General features: G+C 51.4%; 7 protein-coding genes across 7 annotated transcripts; 4 read left to right on the forward strand and 3 right to left on the reverse strand.

Annotated features, from left to right (window-relative positions):
• Positions 1-122: 122 nt before the first annotated feature.
• Positions 123-1,624, forward strand: STEHIDRAFT_56281 (uncharacterized protein; the record flags this gene model as incomplete). Its single annotated transcript, XM_007303164.1, has 6 exons — positions 123-145; positions 209-306; positions 369-431; positions 503-795; positions 864-1,457; positions 1,538-1,624. 6 exons carry the CDS (start codon positions 123-125, stop codon positions 1,622-1,624), a joined length of 1,158 nt encoding a protein of 385 aa, XP_007303226.1.
• Positions 1,625-1,749: 125 nt separating this feature from the next.
• On the reverse strand, positions 1,750-2,672 carry STEHIDRAFT_121147 (uncharacterized protein). The gene has a single exon (XM_007303707.1). It carries the CDS (start codon positions 2,612-2,614, stop codon positions 2,036-2,038), a length of 579 nt encoding a protein of 192 aa, XP_007303769.1. The 5' UTR covers positions 2,615-2,672; the 3' UTR covers positions 1,750-2,035.
• Positions 2,673-4,488: 1,816 nt separating this feature from the next.
• STEHIDRAFT_168260 (DHH phosphoesterase) lies at positions 4,489-6,781 on the forward strand. The gene is made up of 2 exons (XM_007303708.1): positions 4,489-4,890; positions 4,956-6,781. The coding sequence occupies exons 1-2, from the start codon at positions 4,707-4,709 to the stop codon at positions 6,344-6,346; spliced, it is 1,575 nt and encodes a 524-aa protein (XP_007303770.1). The 5' UTR covers positions 4,489-4,706; the 3' UTR covers positions 6,347-6,781.
• A 268-nt stretch (positions 6,782-7,049) lies between these two features.
• On the forward strand, positions 7,050-8,591 carry STEHIDRAFT_146891 (ubiquitin-like modifier 1; the record flags this gene model as incomplete). The annotated part of the gene is made up of 4 exons (XM_007303709.1): positions 7,050-7,155; positions 7,177-7,309; positions 7,416-8,188; positions 8,320-8,591. 3 exons carry the CDS (start codon positions 7,050-7,052, stop codon positions 7,531-7,533), a joined length of 357 nt encoding a protein of 118 aa, XP_007303771.1. The 3' UTR covers positions 7,534-8,188; positions 8,320-8,591.
• A 192-nt stretch (positions 8,592-8,783) lies between these two features.
• STEHIDRAFT_121150 (uncharacterized protein) lies at positions 8,784-9,569 on the reverse strand. Its single transcript, XM_007303710.1, has 2 exons — positions 9,275-9,569; positions 8,784-9,117 (listed from the first exon to the last, which is right to left on the reverse strand). Exons 1-2 carry the CDS (start codon positions 9,407-9,409, stop codon positions 8,962-8,964), a joined length of 291 nt encoding a protein of 96 aa, XP_007303772.1. The 5' UTR covers positions 9,410-9,569; the 3' UTR covers positions 8,784-8,961.
• Positions 9,570-9,839: 270 nt separating this feature from the next.
• Positions 9,840-13,104, reverse strand: STEHIDRAFT_78543 (MFS general substrate transporter). The gene is made up of 22 exons (XM_007303238.1): positions 12,553-13,104; positions 12,473-12,487; positions 12,345-12,410; positions 12,221-12,284; positions 12,090-12,149; positions 11,971-12,030; positions 11,896-11,914; positions 11,757-11,824; positions 11,659-11,699; positions 11,397-11,596; positions 11,310-11,335; positions 11,225-11,241; positions 11,122-11,167; positions 11,012-11,063; positions 10,817-10,949; positions 10,667-10,749; positions 10,536-10,601; positions 10,423-10,472; positions 10,284-10,357; positions 10,154-10,211; positions 10,044-10,068; positions 9,840-9,974 (listed from the first exon to the last, which is right to left on the reverse strand). Exons 1-22 carry the CDS (start codon positions 12,853-12,855, stop codon positions 9,968-9,970), a joined length of 1,533 nt encoding a protein of 510 aa, XP_007303300.1. The 5' UTR covers positions 12,856-13,104; the 3' UTR covers positions 9,840-9,967.
• A 366-nt stretch (positions 13,105-13,470) lies between these two features.
• Positions 13,471-15,562, forward strand: STEHIDRAFT_121152 (uncharacterized protein). The gene is made up of 9 exons (XM_007303711.1): positions 13,471-13,560; positions 13,616-13,687; positions 13,762-13,856; positions 13,928-13,970; positions 14,203-14,276; positions 14,346-14,519; positions 14,604-14,843; positions 14,916-14,935; positions 14,999-15,562. Exons 1-9 carry the CDS (start codon positions 13,522-13,524, stop codon positions 15,403-15,405), a joined length of 1,164 nt encoding a protein of 387 aa, XP_007303773.1. The 5' UTR covers positions 13,471-13,521; the 3' UTR covers positions 15,406-15,562.
• Positions 15,563-16,268: the final 706 nt, after the last annotated feature.

Below are 16,268 nucleotides of genomic sequence, written 5' to 3' on the forward strand. Positions count from 1 at the left end.
CATCCATTCCGAACTTACTACTGTCTAAACCGACGTCCTTATCTGCACTCAATCGTCCTCGTTTCTTACCCTCCTTCTCCCGCTACTTCTCATCTTCATCTGCCGCAATGTCTGCCTCACCTATGAAGGATGTGCTTCTAGTCGGGTATGTACGCACAAATCACGCTCTCTCTCCAATTGACATTGTTTAAACTTCGTTCGGAAATAGGTATGGTGCTGTAGGAGCGATATACGCTTTTATATTGCAGAAGAGTGGAAGAGCCCGTGTCACTGCCGTGGCGAGAAGTAACTTCGATGTGATCAGCAGTGCGTCTATCTTTCTGCTCACCTGATACATACAAAAGACCACGACGTTTATCGGAGTGTAGAACAAGGCACGAACATTCGCAGTTTGCGATATGGAGACATAGACGGCTGGCGGCCAGACAGAGGTGCATGCATTCCGCCACTATGTCTACTCACAAACAAGAAATCCTGACATGAGGTCTCTCGTCCGTCGAAGTATGTTCCTCCGTCTCCCAAGCCCTCGACAGACCCTACGACTACGTCGTGATCACCACCAAATCCGTCCCCGAAATGATGCGCGCACCGACCCTGCTCGCGCCCTTCCTTTCCGACTCCTACTTCAAATCGAACCCACAACCGACCTACCTCTTCCTCCAAAACGGGCTGAACGTCGAGAAGGATATGTATAACGCGATCGTGGAGAAGGGTGGTATTCCGAAGATTATCAGTACGGCGCTTTGGATAGGCACGAACATGTTCAACGATAACGTCGTCGAGCATTCTCATCATGTATACATCTCACTCACCTCCGAAATCCAACTCTATAACACTCACCGCCCATTTTTTTTGGGTGTTAGGAACGTCTGACCATGGGCGTCTACCGTCCAAACGACTTCACCGCAACCTCGAACAGCGAATCCGAACAAGCCCTCCTCGACGACTTTGCTTCTCTCCTGACAGAGGGCGGCAGCGTGATGACCATCGTGCCCGAAGTCCAACGCATAAAATTCGCAAAGAACTTCTGGAACGTCTGTTTCTCCTCCGTCTGCACACTCACGCGTTACCCCGCCCAAGCCATCTTCCGCCTCCCCTCCCCTCCCTCTCCTTCTTCCTCCCCTGACCCCGATTCAACCCAAACGGTACACGCCCACGACAACCTCCCACCCTCCGTCCTCCAAGCCTCCCTAATCCCGCAATACACACACCCCCTCTTCCACTCCATCCTCACCGAACTCCTCTCCATCGGCCACGCCCTCGGCTTCTCGCACACCGACCTCCCTCCCAGCCTCGTAGAGAGCACGATCGAGAACACGAAGAAGCTGCATGAGAAGCCGGAGAGTAAGCATGTGCCGAGTATGTTGTTGGATGTGCAGATGGGGAGGCCGATTGAGGTGGAGGTTATTGTGGGGGAGGTGGTTAGGATGGGGAGGGAGAGGGGGGTGGATATTCCTGTGAGTTGATGGGTTTTTTCTGTGCTTTTTTGAGTCTGTTTATGTGGGGTGACTGCTCACGGATGGTTTTGTGGGCGCAGCGTATCGAGATGCTTTATGGGATGTTGCTCGTCCTTCAGAATCAGCTGTTGCAAGGCGTCGAGGCCCGTCGGGCACCCAAGGCATAACTTGAAAGTGGTCGTGTTTTATGCACATTCGCCGTCCGTGCAACATTCCGAGTCAGCATATTTGTCTATCTTTATTTCAATAGAATCGATATGTCTCCCAGCAGTTTGCATATCCAGTTGTGCATGTTATGAACCATTAATTTTGGACAGACGTAGGATATATGGCACTTGGGTCGAACTCCGAAGGGACATGGAACACACTTTTGACGGTTATCCTCAAGAAATGGACAGTATCAGCGGAGACACCACGGCAAATGAAGTATAACGTAGGAGAACGACGAAGGCGCCACACATAAAAGGTATCGTACACAACCCCGAGTTGCAAGAAATGGTGTTACAGCGAACAAGAAAAGTATTATTCAAACCGAATTTCATAACCCCAAGCCCCTATCCGACCGCGTCTATATTCGTCTATTTCCGGTCCTTCCAAGCCTCCTTCAACCCCCTCCTCGAAATCTCCTCTCCAACCTCCCCAATCGGCGGCGGATTCCTCTCCGCCAACTCTCCACTCTCCGGCGCCCTCGTCGTCTTCGCATCCATCAACCCCAACCCTCCATACCCGCCTCCCTTGTCCGCCAGCTCACCGGGCGCTTCGTGATTCCTCACGGCCGCACTATCGCCTACTCCTGCTTCATTGTGCGGCACTCGCTTCGTGAGATTCGGGTGTGCTCTGTTAGGGCTCGTCGAACTCACATTGTTCTCTCCGGGGTTGGGCGCTGTGGTCGATTGGGGGAAGTCGATGAAGGGGGCGGAGGTGGGGAAGGCGCCGGATGGGACGGAATAGGGGCGATCGGAGGCGTCGGGCTCTGAGACGACGTAGACGGTCGAGGGTTTGTCGGTGCTCGTAGGTGAGGCGGACGGAGGGGTCGTCAAGGGTGACTTGTTTGAGGCAGGGAATGGAGAGAAGAATGTACGCGTGTGCGACGGCGCGACGCGAAGCTGGGCGGAGAGAGTACGGGAATGTTTGGTAGCAGCGCGAAGGGAATACATGGCGTTGTTTGATTGAATTTTTGGATTCCTGGGTAAATGGGTTGATATATGGGCGGTTATGTGAGTGATTGGGTTATGCGCTGGCCGTGGGTGGTGGGAGTGAGATAGGAAGAGGTGTGTGAACGGAGCGAGCTGTTATATGCGCAACGGAACCGTGGGAGCGTGGGGTAACCCAATCTCCTTTTACGTCACTCCGTTGCATCGTTGCATCCTCTGAGCTCAGCAGATTCCATTCATGTTGGGGCGTAACCAACCACCGATGATTATTCGCATCGTCCCATTTACAGTCGTAGCTATTGGCAGAGCACGAGTTGTGTCACCTGCGTGGTACGATGCCATGCGGCGGTGGCGGTGCGGCTTTGTCTTTTGGCCAGTTTTGGCAAAGAGATAGGCCTGCAGTTCACTTGCGTAGCGGCCGTAGGCACTCAGTGTATACTCAACCGCAGGACATATAATTCTACCGGCCTCGTCTCAGCGTTCCCTCGAAAATTCAATACCTCTGCACCTCAACGGTCACACCGTACCTCACAGACTCCGAGCTCTACTAGGTGCTACAGACATGTCCTACATAATGCAACATACACCCAAGCGATTAGGACTTTGTCTAACTCGAGCTCGCATCCGCATGTACTCGTCGCATACTTATCGTGGCGTTTGCAGCCTTGAGATGGCTGAAGAATAATCAGATCATGCCAAACGACGTGTCAGTGCTTCTCTGTGGCGTTGCCTTTCGTATGTATCAAAGGCACGGTGTGGCCCAGGCTGCGGTCAACCATTCGTGGGCCATTTTTCCTCCTGTTTCCAGGTCAATTCTCTTGCACGGCCTAGTAGGCAAAGACGCATCTACCTGTTGCACTTCTCGGTATGTACCATAGGATTACTGAGTCGCACATACAGAACTGAGGCCTGAGGATTCACCGTTTCGATCGTCTCGCAGAAAGGGTCAGTTACAGCGTGTGGTTTGATATCAATATGTCACTACCGGCGAAGTTTATCAGCCTGAGCGTTAGTCGGGTCTTGGTGACCATGTACCATCTCTGGATGTCTTGTGCAAGCTATGTGTCGGCCCACAGCACAATGCCGACCTTTTGCACCTGTGCCAATGCTCGGCTTCCGACGGCCTGGGTGAGAGGACACAGTAGGGCCGATAGGATATGGCCCATGGCCCCCATGAATCCTTTGTGGAGGGTGCGCTCCTCGCTGACCGCATCTCAGATTCTCCACACAGCCAGTGTCAAGCGCTGCAATCGCTCGAACGCGATGTTCAAGCACAGTATGTCCTACTAGTAGTACCACTTTCCTGGAAGCTATCAAGGACCGGAGGCCGTCCCTAGGCTTGTGGTTCGGACCAGTGCACTCTTCTTGTTCTCTCAGATTTAGGGAGCTTCCACAACGGTATCTCTAAAGACGTCTACTCGACTAAAATCCCATCGATCTCCCTCGAAACCGCCTCTGCTTATATCACGCCGAAATCCGTACCACCATGTAAGGTATCGGATCCCGATAAATGCAACCGATCCCGGGTGGGTCGGGCAGCGTCATCGTTCCCCCATACGTACCTTTCTCCCTCTTTCTAGCACATATATAGACGATAAACTCCGGGATAATGGTACGTGCGCAGGACAAAGTACCCGATGGCGCGAAACTCACGGCTCAGTCGACATCTTCGCATCGCCATCATCGTCTAAATTACAGGCCAAATGGAGACCAGAAGGGGCAAAGAACGATGACGCATGCGCATGCCTCGCCAAGTTTAATCGTGATTTGCAAATTCATGGGAACGGTCGATCAGGACGGCGGTATAAAATGAAATCCATAGAGCGGAGTTTGAAAGCCGGAGTTCTTTACTTTTATGACGCTTCTGGCCACTGTCTGACCATCATCTCCCCAACCGCCCTGCGACCGTTCTATATCCCCACTCAGCCAGACGCTGAACTGTTCATACTATCCGCGCTCTCTGTATCGGGCGCTGCGAACACTAACTATCACTAATACGCGCGACATTATCTTGTCTTTGTCGACATCGTTCGTCTTCGCGCGGACGACCATTCAGCTACACAGGCTTATTACACCGCTTTCGACCACTCTTCCCATGCGTCGTCTTTCAGTATTCTCGCGCAAGTCCAATCTGGACAGGACTTCTGGCTCCTCAGAGTCGTCGAGGACGCCCTCAGACCTCTCCAACTTTCTCATGCTGCAGAAAGTGAACTACCTCAAGGCAGCAGAGCAGGAGCAGGCGAGGCAATGGACGGTCGTTATGGGCAATGAGGCCGGAGGTGCGTCTTTGTAAAATTTCACGTCCAATCAAACCAACGTTAATCACCGTCAATGCGTGACACAGATCTTGACTCGCTAGCCAGTTCCATCGCCTACGCGTGGTACGCCACCAAGGCTCGCCGCACACTCACAATCCCCCTAATCCAAGCCTACCGCGCCGACCTCGTCCTCCGCGCAGAGAATCTCTACGCACTCTCCCAGGCCGGCATCGATCCCACGAAAGATCTTCTCTGCCTCGACGACCTACCCTCCTTCCCGACCGACAAATTCGCACTCGTCGACCACAACCGCCTCGGCAGCCAATTCTCGGCCTCTTCGCCTGAAGCTCGCGTCGTAGCCGTCATCGACCACCACGAGGACGAAGGGCTGTACAAGGACACCGCCGATCCGCGTATCATCACCGTTCCCACCGGGAGTTGTTCGTCCCTCGTCACCTCCCTTCTCACACAACACACACCGGACTCCATCCCCCCCGAACTCGCCACGCTCCTGCTCTCCGCAATCCTCATCGACACGAACGGTCTCAAAGCGGGCGGAAAAGCCGAACCGCACGATCGAGAGGCCGTCTCGTTTCTCCTCCCACATGCGCCCATTCAACAATCTTCGCTGCAGTCTCCTAAACAGTCGGGGTTCTCGTTCCCCAGTCCCACGAGCAGCAGCTCTAAATGTTCGAGCCCTATCTCGAGCGATCATTCCGATTCGCCAGTCCAGGAGATGTCGAGCATCCAGGAACTCACGAACGTGTTGATGGCGAAGAAGAACTCAGTGGCGCATCTCTCGACGCGGGATCTGCTAAGACGGGATTACAAAGAGTATACATGGAAACCTTCTTGGTCTCCTCCCGCCTCTGCTACATCTTCCTCCTCGAAGACATCGACCTCGGACGTCGCCTCGCCTTCGTCATCTTCATCCCTTCATCCCGCCAATTCATCCAATACTTCCAATACTTCCACTACCACTCCAGCCGTGCAGATCGGTCTGGCCACCGTCCCGCGGGGGCTGAAAGACTGGCTGCCTAATGATTCCGAGTTCTGGTCCGCGAGCCAGAGTTATCTCGACGAGCGGAATCTGAGCGCGCTAGGTATCCTAACGACGTTCAGGGGCAAGGGAGGAAAAGGGAAACATAAGCGGGAGATGTTGTGGCTCGTGAAGGACGGGGAGAGCGAGTTGAAGGATAGGTTGTGGAAGGGGTTAGAAGAGAGTAAGGACTTGAAGGTCAAGGTTAAGGAGGTGAAGAAGTATACGGGCACCGGCACCGGTACGGGAGCGGGAGTGGGAGGAAGTGTTTGTGCTAGTGCGATGGGTACGGGACGCAAGGACGGGGCGGAGAAGGTGGGGGAGAGGGTAAGGATATATAAGCAGGGTAATGCGGATGCGACGAGGAAGGTCACGGCACCTATCGTACGGACGATCGTCGAGGGGAGCCAGAATGGCGCAGCGGGAGGGAAGCTCTAAATTTTCCCTCTTCCATTCCTCTTGCATCTATTTCTCGTCTTGTCCAAGTAGTGTGGATGTTTGCCCCCATAAATCCTTTCACGCTTCGTTCTTCTAATTCTAATACTGATTGTATAGGGGTCTAGAGTTGCTCTGGACAGCATTCGTATACCCTAATCGTTTCGCGATTGCGGGGTCTTCGTACTTAGCTTAATGCCACATCGCGCCATTTATACATACCCCTCTTACTTTATTTTTCGCAATACTTACTCGAGGTTTCTCTCGTATTACTCGACATTGGTTGTCTGCAGGATTTGATATGCGAGGATCCGTCTCACACACCGTTGCCCACTCCACCTCCCTTAGAACTTACCGTTGACCACAACTCTTATTGCCTTCTCCACTCTACTTCTACTTACTTACATGGTGTATCAATTATTCTCCGTCACATTGTCGACTATCCCCGGCGCCCTTGTTCGCTGAATCCACGACGATGTGGATAGACTTGCAACGTTGGGCCACAAAGCGTGAATCTATTGATGGTCGGAACCGAACATGGGCTGATAAGATAAGATCTTGTGCGTTTAAATTAAGCTCATAGGGATCTTCAGATCTCCTTGGGATCGCTTGCTTACCGCCACACTCAAGGACTTTACTTCAAAGCGTATACACTACGCACTCCTTCCAACCACCACAAACGTGTCCTAACCACAACAAAACGTCTATGTCCACCATCAACGTCAAAATCGAATTCGGAGGCGGTCTCGAGTTGCTTTTCTCTAATCAGCGTTCACATCGGGTGTCTATACCCTCTCATGTTCCCGCTCCGAGCTCTTCGACACAACCAACAGCAGCAGCATCAGACTCTACAGATGCGGAGACTACACCATCGACCAGACCGTCAGATATAACGTATCTGATCTCGTGGTTGAAGGATAACTTGTTACAAGAGAGGGCGGAGCTATTTATTGAGAACGGAACAGTGTGAGTGGTTTCCTCCCCTCCTTTCTTTCCCATCCTCCAGGATGGTGCACTCGTCGCAATTACACAAATAATTGATGGTTGATGTTGATGTTACAATAAATGATAGACGGCCGGGGATCTTGGTACTCGTGAACGATACGGACTGGGAGTTGGAGGGCGAGGGGGATTATCAGTTGAAGGACGGGGACGAGGTCGTCTTTATCTCGACGTTGCACGGAGGATAGGGCTTTTCGTGAGTACATATGCCTTCTTACGGCTTGGCGCACCCGTGGTCCATAGAAAGAGAAGGAGCAGTGGTCATAGCAGAAGTTGCAGAGAGTGGCGCGAAATATATGATACAGCGTATGGAGGACATGTCATGAATATAAATACCTCCCGTCCTTCATGACGGCTTGCCTCCCGACCCCGAGCCGCCTCCAAGTCCAAACCAGCTCTTCCAAGACGACTTTGACGATGGAGACGCCTCAACGCCCTCACTCCCCGCCACACTCCCATCCTTCTCCACCCTCTCCAAATTCTCGCTCGCCCGCCTGCCCTCCTCCCTCACCCTCTCCACCTCCCCCCATATATTTCCCTTCCCCTCCTGCAACGCCTCCCCTATCTCCGTAATTGCATTCTCCGCCTTAAACGCCTCCTCCGCGCCCTTCAACCGCTCCTTAAACTCCTCGCTCGCCTTCTTCGCCTTCTTCGCCTCTTCGCGATCGTCCGGTGCGAGCTGTGCGCGGAGCGCGCCCTGGCGGTAGGCGTATCCGCAGATGGCGACGACGGTGAAGGCTTGGGCACCGACGCGGACGCGGAGCCATTTGTTCATGTCCATGGATTTGCCTTGGCGGAGTTTTATGGAGGCCATGGTGAGGGCGGCGCATGTTGCCAATAGACCTAGATTGATGTGATATTTTGTATATAGTTAGACGAGATAAGATGCATCAGCGATGTTGAATGAGAGAAACAAGTACGGTGAAACACAGGTTTGAAAGTCGCAGTTGAAGGGAGTGAGAGAGCAGGCTCACCGACGGGAATCAGAGGCTCCTCCTTCAACTTCCGCGATGCTTTTTGAGTAAACGTCTCGCCCTCGGCACCGACAGTGACAGCTACGGGATGGCTCATGGTCGGTGGTTTGGCTTATGAAAGAGAATACTAAAGAATGTAGCCGCTGGTGTGATTCCAGAAGAGTACAGCAGATCAACCCTCACTGCTCAGTACTACTTGAATGCCAGTTATGTAGACTGCAAGGTCTCTATTGGAGAGTATTAGGAGCAAGCAGCGAGCTGATAGCCAACTGAAAACGGAGTCGAGGTGGATGTTTGAGTTGGCTGTTATAGTCGTGGAGAAGAACGATGATGTATTGCACAAGAGTCGCGAACCGCAGGAGCGAACGCCACCAGCGCGTAATCATAACTCCTCTTGTGGCGCAGGGTACTGAGTCGTTTTTCTCCAGTTCGCAGTATACTTGTTTTTTTCTACGCGATAAACCGACTTAGATGTCGGAAGGACAGACTAACTGTCCATCTACGAAGGGCAGAAAGAGATAGCATCTCAAAAGCAATAATGTACAGGGACTTCTCCTCCCCCTCCCGCCCATAAGCCGTAGCCCACAACACAAACCACACCACCACCAAAATCATACTCAACCTCGACCCCGCAACAACGATCTACGTATCCCCCCTCTCCATTGCCGGCTTCTGCTTCTCCACGACCAACTTCCACCCCCCATAAAGCTGGTTCACGATCGCACTCCTCCGCAACACCGCAAGCTCCTTGACTGCGTCATTATAGAACGCGGAGATTTTGGCTGGGTCTTTTTCGTTCTGTTTGAGTGTTAATCCCAATCCCGTCAATAAGTGTGCTAGCTTTAAAACTGAACGAAGGAGAAACAGGGTATAGGGTAGGACAGGATAGAGCAGGCTGGGATGGAATGGTATAGAGTGGGATATGGAAGAACAATGAACATGACCAAAAACGCACCTGAATCTCCCGAAACGTGCTCTGCGTCCGCTTCACAAAGTATTCTCGAAAGTTGTACGAGCTGAACGAGCGCGCGGTGCGCAGTGTGGACATGTATAGATGTAATAGGGATTTCGAGGATGGGACGGCTGCCATGATTGATTGGGCGTTTGGGTGTTTGTCGGTTAATTAGTTAAAATAACCGATATATGTTCAAGGCAGGGAAGACGGCTTTGAAGCTAGAGGGTATGGGTGGCCTGACGAGCTAAACTTATAGAGGTTCAAGATGTAGATGGTGGTGGACTGTAGATTCCAGTCTGAGTTGTGGCGTAAGGAGACAGGATGCCGGAGCTGAGCAAGACGCCGGCAGACTCTCGGCCGGCAGGTCTCCGACTCTGAGTGGGCGCTAATTATCTATAAATAACCCTCGCTCAGGTGGCGTGTGGCGCTACCACAACAATTGGCTTCACTGCGAGCCTGCGATATTGCGAAAACGAAACATGACTTATGGACAAGCACGACGTCCTGACAGAGAAACACACCGACATCTGACAGAAGCGAAGAAAGAAAAACAATTTATACAGTGGTCATTACATCCGTAATGTATGTAGAATAGATACTTGATACATCAGCAATTCGATTCGATTCGATTCGTGGCTGCTCTACTAGTAATTCCTCATTCATGGTGATGAATCGTGCGTGCGTGGTCATGTATCAGTCCCTATACAACGCACCACCAAGCCGTCAGTTTGGATGTAATGTGGTGGAAGTCGTGGCCAGGAGGACTTACTCTTCGTCGAAATGTTCTCTACAGTCTATACAACAACAAAAGAAACCCGTGATCAGTTCAAGTTCAGTGCCAGACACTAAGTGGAATACAAGTAGAGGAGAGGTACTCACAAGGGCTTGCATATCGAACCGTCCGTCCGTAGTAGAAGAGATAGAAGGGTATCGGGATCTGCGGTAGCCATCCAACACATCCGTCAGCGATATCCAGATGGTCTATCTACACATAAGACACAAGACGTACGAGGAGAATAGACAGGAAGGCGAGCAGACATGTCGCCCATTGATTTCCAAGGTTGACATACATCTGGCGTGCAACTGCAGTGTCCCATGTGCGATCAGTATAGGGTAAAGACGCGAAGATAGATCGAACAAGAACTTACAGAGAGGGAAGCCAGCACCGAAGAGGTTTCGGACTAGGACCACGCCCGCCCTAAAGGTTTGATAGACACAGTTTAAGAGTACGTTCTATCAGGGAATTAAATGAGAGACGTACAATGCGCTGGCGCTGTAGTGGCCGTAACCATCTACGACGTAGTTCAGGATAGAGTATAGAACTTGACTGCGAAGACGAAACCGATCAGGAGTCTGTCGGGACAGAGAATTCACAGAGAGGATTTAACTCACTAGAAACCAAAACCGAAGACTGCTGCGCCGATCAGGGGAGCGATGAACGTGATATCTTGATAACTTGTCCAAGCGGCAATGAACTATGTCCAAACGTACGATAAGTTAGTATAACGTGACTGCCAGCACAGAAAGTGGATTCTGACGCACAAGACCGATAGGTAACAGGAACGTCCCAATAAGCGCACAAGCCACACGCGCTTCGGGTACACTCTTTCCGCCATTCCTTGTGAGTGCAGCTTGGTAGAAACGTTCTTGGAATGGTGTAGAGAAGAGCCAAGCGCTGAGAGTTGAGTTCGTCAGTACTCAGCAAAAGGAGGGTATGCAAGTTTAAATGAAACTAACAGGACGGAGCCCACGACGAGGGACAGAAACGTGAGGTTGACGGTGCCCGAGTCTACGTAGGGATGGTATGAGGAAAAGTCGCCAATCGAGTGGCAAATAAAGATACATACGCGTCCATCCGTGGCCACCATTTCCAGTGCCGAACATCAAGGGGAACTGAAAGAAAAGGTGTGAGACAGACGATTGGAGAAGACAACCCGAAGTCAAACCAACCGATTCGTTGAACAAGACTAGAGGTAAGGATCGCCGACGTCAGGATTGTAGACATTTACTTAAGATCGGAGCCGGAAAAACTCACAGATCAAGCCGAACAGGAACCCGTTGCTACAGCAAAAAAATGTATTAGAACGGCCGCAACATATCAAGAAAACGGGGAAATACTCACTAAAGCGCCGAGAAAATAGTGATAGGCTCCGTGAACAAGAATTTGAAAGGACGCACGAGCGATACCTTCCACAACCGACCTGGCTGTTTGCGATCGTTCTCATGGGGCGCGACGTAGTCGTCGTTGCCAGTCTTTTCACGGACTTGCCTGGCCTTTTTCATGAGGATGATGGTGTCGCGGGTTTCTGGGAAGAACACCAGCTGGAATTTGTCGTTTGACTGTCAGAAGGAGATTATAGTGAGGTAAAACGATGGAGACTCACTAGGATGAGGAAATGTGCGCCGAAAATGATCAGGTTGAACCCTATGTTGTGCAATGTCTTTAGTGATACGTCGAACAGTGAAACGTTGTGATACCTACAGAACAACCACCGCCATCCTAGGTTTTGAGCGATGTAGCCTGTGACACCGTTGCCGAATGGTGGACCTCTATAAGTGATATCGGTGTTATTGAGCAATGGATAGGCTGTCGAATTAGATAGTGACATGACGACACTTACATCGTGCTCGAAAGTGCGTCTTTGGTGTCTATAATTAGCTTTCGGGTTACTAATGGGGATAAACCAGGAACTAACATATTGAGGTGGCGAACCCGGATTCGTCGCGCCTGAAGATGTCATGGACGACACCACCGGCTGGAAAATGGTCAGCGGCTGCGGGAGTGAGGTCATCTATCGTGCATGGGAGGGCTTACTGTTTGCCAATGGTGTGGAGCCCATGAAACCTTGTATGAATCTGCAGACGAGGACGGTAGCTGTATGATTGATGAGGAAGGGAAGTTAGAATCGGTCTGGCGAGGAAGGGTGAGGAATGAGGAAACCATACCTATGTTGGGAGCAACAGCGAGTGGTATTTGAAAGACAGTGAAGATGAACCATGAGACGAGATACTAAGAGTGGGACCGCGGGTTAGTTGTGTTGACAGTTGTAGAATCATTAAGGAACCCTACTATAGGTTTCCGCCCATAGAATTCACTGAAAGGAGCGAGCAACATAGGGCCGAAGGCAAATCCGAGCTGAGCCGTCCAATCACGGTCAATTAAATACTAAGGCGGAGATTTTATGCCGCAAAACTCACAACATAGAGGGATAGCTGGAGATAAGGAGAGAATATTTAGGACCTTTCCCATAAACTGATGAACGACAAAATCTACTCACCCCTAGCGTAACGATCTCATCCGAAACACCGAAGTCCTCTGCGATCTCTGTCGAGCCCGTAGAGTATCCAGACGCTCCGATACACACAAGGACATTCAGCCACGAAGCAAAAGCAACAGTCCCATATCGTTTCCATGCTGGCCATTGGTGAGGATCCAAGTTATCTCCAGACTCAAAGTGAACTATCAGAGGGGTGCCAGCTTCGTGCGGACTGTGTCGTTCATGTTCGATGGACCCCTTTTCGAGGTCCTTTGGCGTAGGTCTTTGGTCCGACATGTTTGTCAGTGTGGCATTGGCGGACATGTCGACTGGGAGTGTCTATATCGATGAGCTCAGGAGAAGATCGTAGGAAGGGAGAGCTCCAAGAGGGGGTGGGGTATGAAGCAATCGCGCAACAGTTTTGAAAAGTCCGACGGTCGCTACATATATACGTTCAGAAACTGAAACTTTTGCCGAAGCGGGGAGACGGCGAGTCAACAGTTTTCCCTCTCTACCCCACGAAGTGCCGGACTGATGACAATCCATCCCCAGACCCCGCAAGGCAATGGCGATGGTGGTTGATGATAGGCTGTTCTTGCCTCCGCAGGGCGGTTGACTTACCGCCGACGTTCTTCTTTGGTCCGGAAACTGCCGACGCCACAAAGCGGACTTTCAGGGAACGAATTGTGGATCACCTAAAGAGCATCGCTACGGTTTTGTTCGTTCTTGTATCGACTTCGGAGTCCCGCTATAGATATATCCCGTTATTCGAGAGGTATGGCCGCTTTTCGGGGGAGGAAAGAGCTGCTTAGGCATCCTAAAGCCTAGACCTCCAACAGGCATTCATGGGTATTTCGCCACTGATGGGCCACAGTAATGGTCACGTGGTGTACAATATCGCGGTGCTCCTTACGCGTCGAGTTCTGTCCGACCGAGCTTCGTGCTCTCTTCGTCTCATTTTACCAGTCAGTTAAGTTCTGTATCTTCAGGATGAAGGGCGACCTGTTTGAGTCGACGTCCTGTCAAGTGGTTCGTCTCTTACGATTTCACCTTGACCTAATATCCTTATTGACGCGTCACCTAGGTTCACGATGTCTTCGCGGACGTTCTTTCCGCAGGTCTCATCGTGGGCCTCATCATCTCCTATGCTCCTCAGGTTGGCCCCGGCGGACAGTTGCAATGGACAATTACCACTTACTCACCGCTTATTATCTTCGCTTCTATCGGTAGCACCTACGGATAATCAACAAAGGCTCCTCAGAAGGTTTCAGTCCATGGTTCCTTCTCCTGGGGAGCACGTCGTCTGCCTCCGGCATGCTGAACATGTACGTCCGACTCCGACGTATTACTCAATTCACGTATCCTGACTTGCTGTTTGCGTTCTTGTGGGGCGAAGTGTCGTCAAGCAATGGGGCGTGATTAGTTGCTGTCGCGTCTGGGTGAGTGCTCTCCTCCTGAGGAGTCTGAGAACCCGAACGAGGGTCGCGGGATACGCATGTCATACTGGGAATGCTAGAGTGCGAAGCCATGCGGTGATCTTTATCAGTGGTGTATTTTTAGAAACAGCTTAGAACATGCAGGTACCACCCGAAGTTCTCATGTATTTCCGTGGCGGTTCACTTTTTCTTGCCTCCGGTTTTCGCAACCTCCTTGACTGATAGCATACCATAGAGCTTTGGGACTTGCCTAGAAGCTGCTGCTGGTGTCATACAGGTCGCCCTGCTATGGCTCCTCTTCGACATCATGTGAGTTCATGCCTCTCTGATTATCCAGCACTTTTCCTAGCATTTGTCTCACCTACAATATCATCATAGCCTCGTGCTTTACATGATATACTACCCACCTCACCTCAAATACCTCACTGTCACTATCGACTCGCATGATTCACGATCGATCCGACCGGATTCACCGCAACGCCTGAGGACAAACGTGAAGACAGATGAATGGCGGACTTCTGTCATCTTAGCATGGGTTGTTCTCATTCACCTGTGAGTCCTGACAACTGCCATACATGACATTTGTTAGTATTAAACTAACACTCCAAATTTCAACCCTATTCCTTCGCGCAACAGAATCCTCATCACCTTCGTAACTTTCCTTCTCCTCTCATTCACCCAAACCGAAGCCCACTCCACACAACTCGATATATGGGCTACCTTCCTAGGCCTATTTTCCGGCGGTGTTGCCGTTTTACAATACTATCCCCAACTGCTTAGGACGTACAGGACGAAGCTAGTGGGCGCGCTTAGTATACCGATGATGGTAATCCAGACACCGGGTGGACTGGTCATGGTGCTTTCTATTGCCCTCCGGTACGTTCGATACTCTGTTGTGAGTTGAAACAGTGAAAATGCTGACGGATGTACTTTTCAATGCTCGGACAGGCCTGGAACGAACTGGACGAGTGCGTCTTGCCCATCTCTTTTTATACACCTATTCTTGTTCTGATGAGACGACAACTTCTCAGGTTGGATAATGTACCTTGTCGCCGCCATCATGCAAGGCATCCTTCTTGTCCTCTGTCTTGCTTGGAAACGCCGCCAACATCGTCTCGGCATCGACGACTTCGGCGTTCCAATCCCTTCCATCCACAGCCACGACAACGGGCCTGGAGGCTCTGAGGTTCCTGTGAGAGTCGGAATGAGGAGAGGTAGTGGGGTCGAAGATGGGGAGACCGTGGGAGATGCAGTCGAGGAGGCAGTCGAGGGAAGTATTGTAGATGAGGAAGGGGCTATGTTCGGCCGCCAGGAAGGAAATGGAAGCGAGAGGACTGATGTGTCTAGTGGCCAGGATGAGAGGACGGCGTTGTTGGGGAAGAAAGATGAAGGGGAGAGGAAGGGATTGTGGGGTAGGTTAACTGGCTGGGCGAAGTGATTGATAGAGGTCTACCGTGCAGGAAGTCATGAATTTCCTTGACTAGTGGATCGCGGATGGACTGGTACATATCGTGGACGGATACATGGGAGTTATGTTATAGCCTAGGAAGATGAACACACTAATATTTGCTCTTCCTGGCTTACAACCAGCCATTCAACAGTGCGGAACGTGCGGGTCGCAATAATTCAGTCAGTCGACTGTTTCCGACGATATCGCTTTCCGTGCGATCGACTTTTAGATCGACGGAACGCGATCACGTGGGCCTCTTTCAACAAGCACTCAGTTCGAGTTGCCCGCCACAAGCTTCTCTTCGACTTCGTCTGCGACATTGTCTTCCTCTCGCTGCCCTCACATTCTCTTTTTTCTGTCTATTATCGCTGCACTCTCTTTGATCTGCAATTCCTCCCACTATGGGCATTCCCTTGTCTAGGACTCTGGCGCCACCTTCACATCCTAACTCCTCAGTCTTCTCAGGCCGGGGATGTCTTGATCTGGTCTTCTCTACGACTGGCCTGGTTCTTGTGTTCTATCTGTCTGCTGAATGCTCTAGAATCATGGAACTTTCTCCCAGGGTGCGCTATCCTTTCTCGAGGCATTGAGTGCACGAACCAGTAGCTGATGTTCGACATTGCACCACCAGGTTCTCTTGCACGGTGTACATCGCGCTGTGGCTTTGTACTCTGATGTCACTGGTCTGGGTATCGACTCGTACTCGATAATTATACCTCGGCTGGTGCTGGAACGACTCTCATTGCTTGCAGTGGCCTCTCTACCCCTTATAGCCGTCTTCTGTGCCTCGCGTGCTCTTTCGTGTCCCCCTGTCGCTTGTTTGGCTCGCTCGTTACGCTCGAGAGCCGACT

This window comes from Stereum hirsutum (genome assembly GCF_000264905.1).
Source record: "Stereum hirsutum FP-91666 SS1 unplaced genomic scaffold STEHIscaffold_6, whole genome shotgun sequence".
Classification (NCBI taxonomy): domain Eukaryota; kingdom Fungi; phylum Basidiomycota; class Agaricomycetes; order Russulales; family Stereaceae; genus Stereum; species Stereum hirsutum.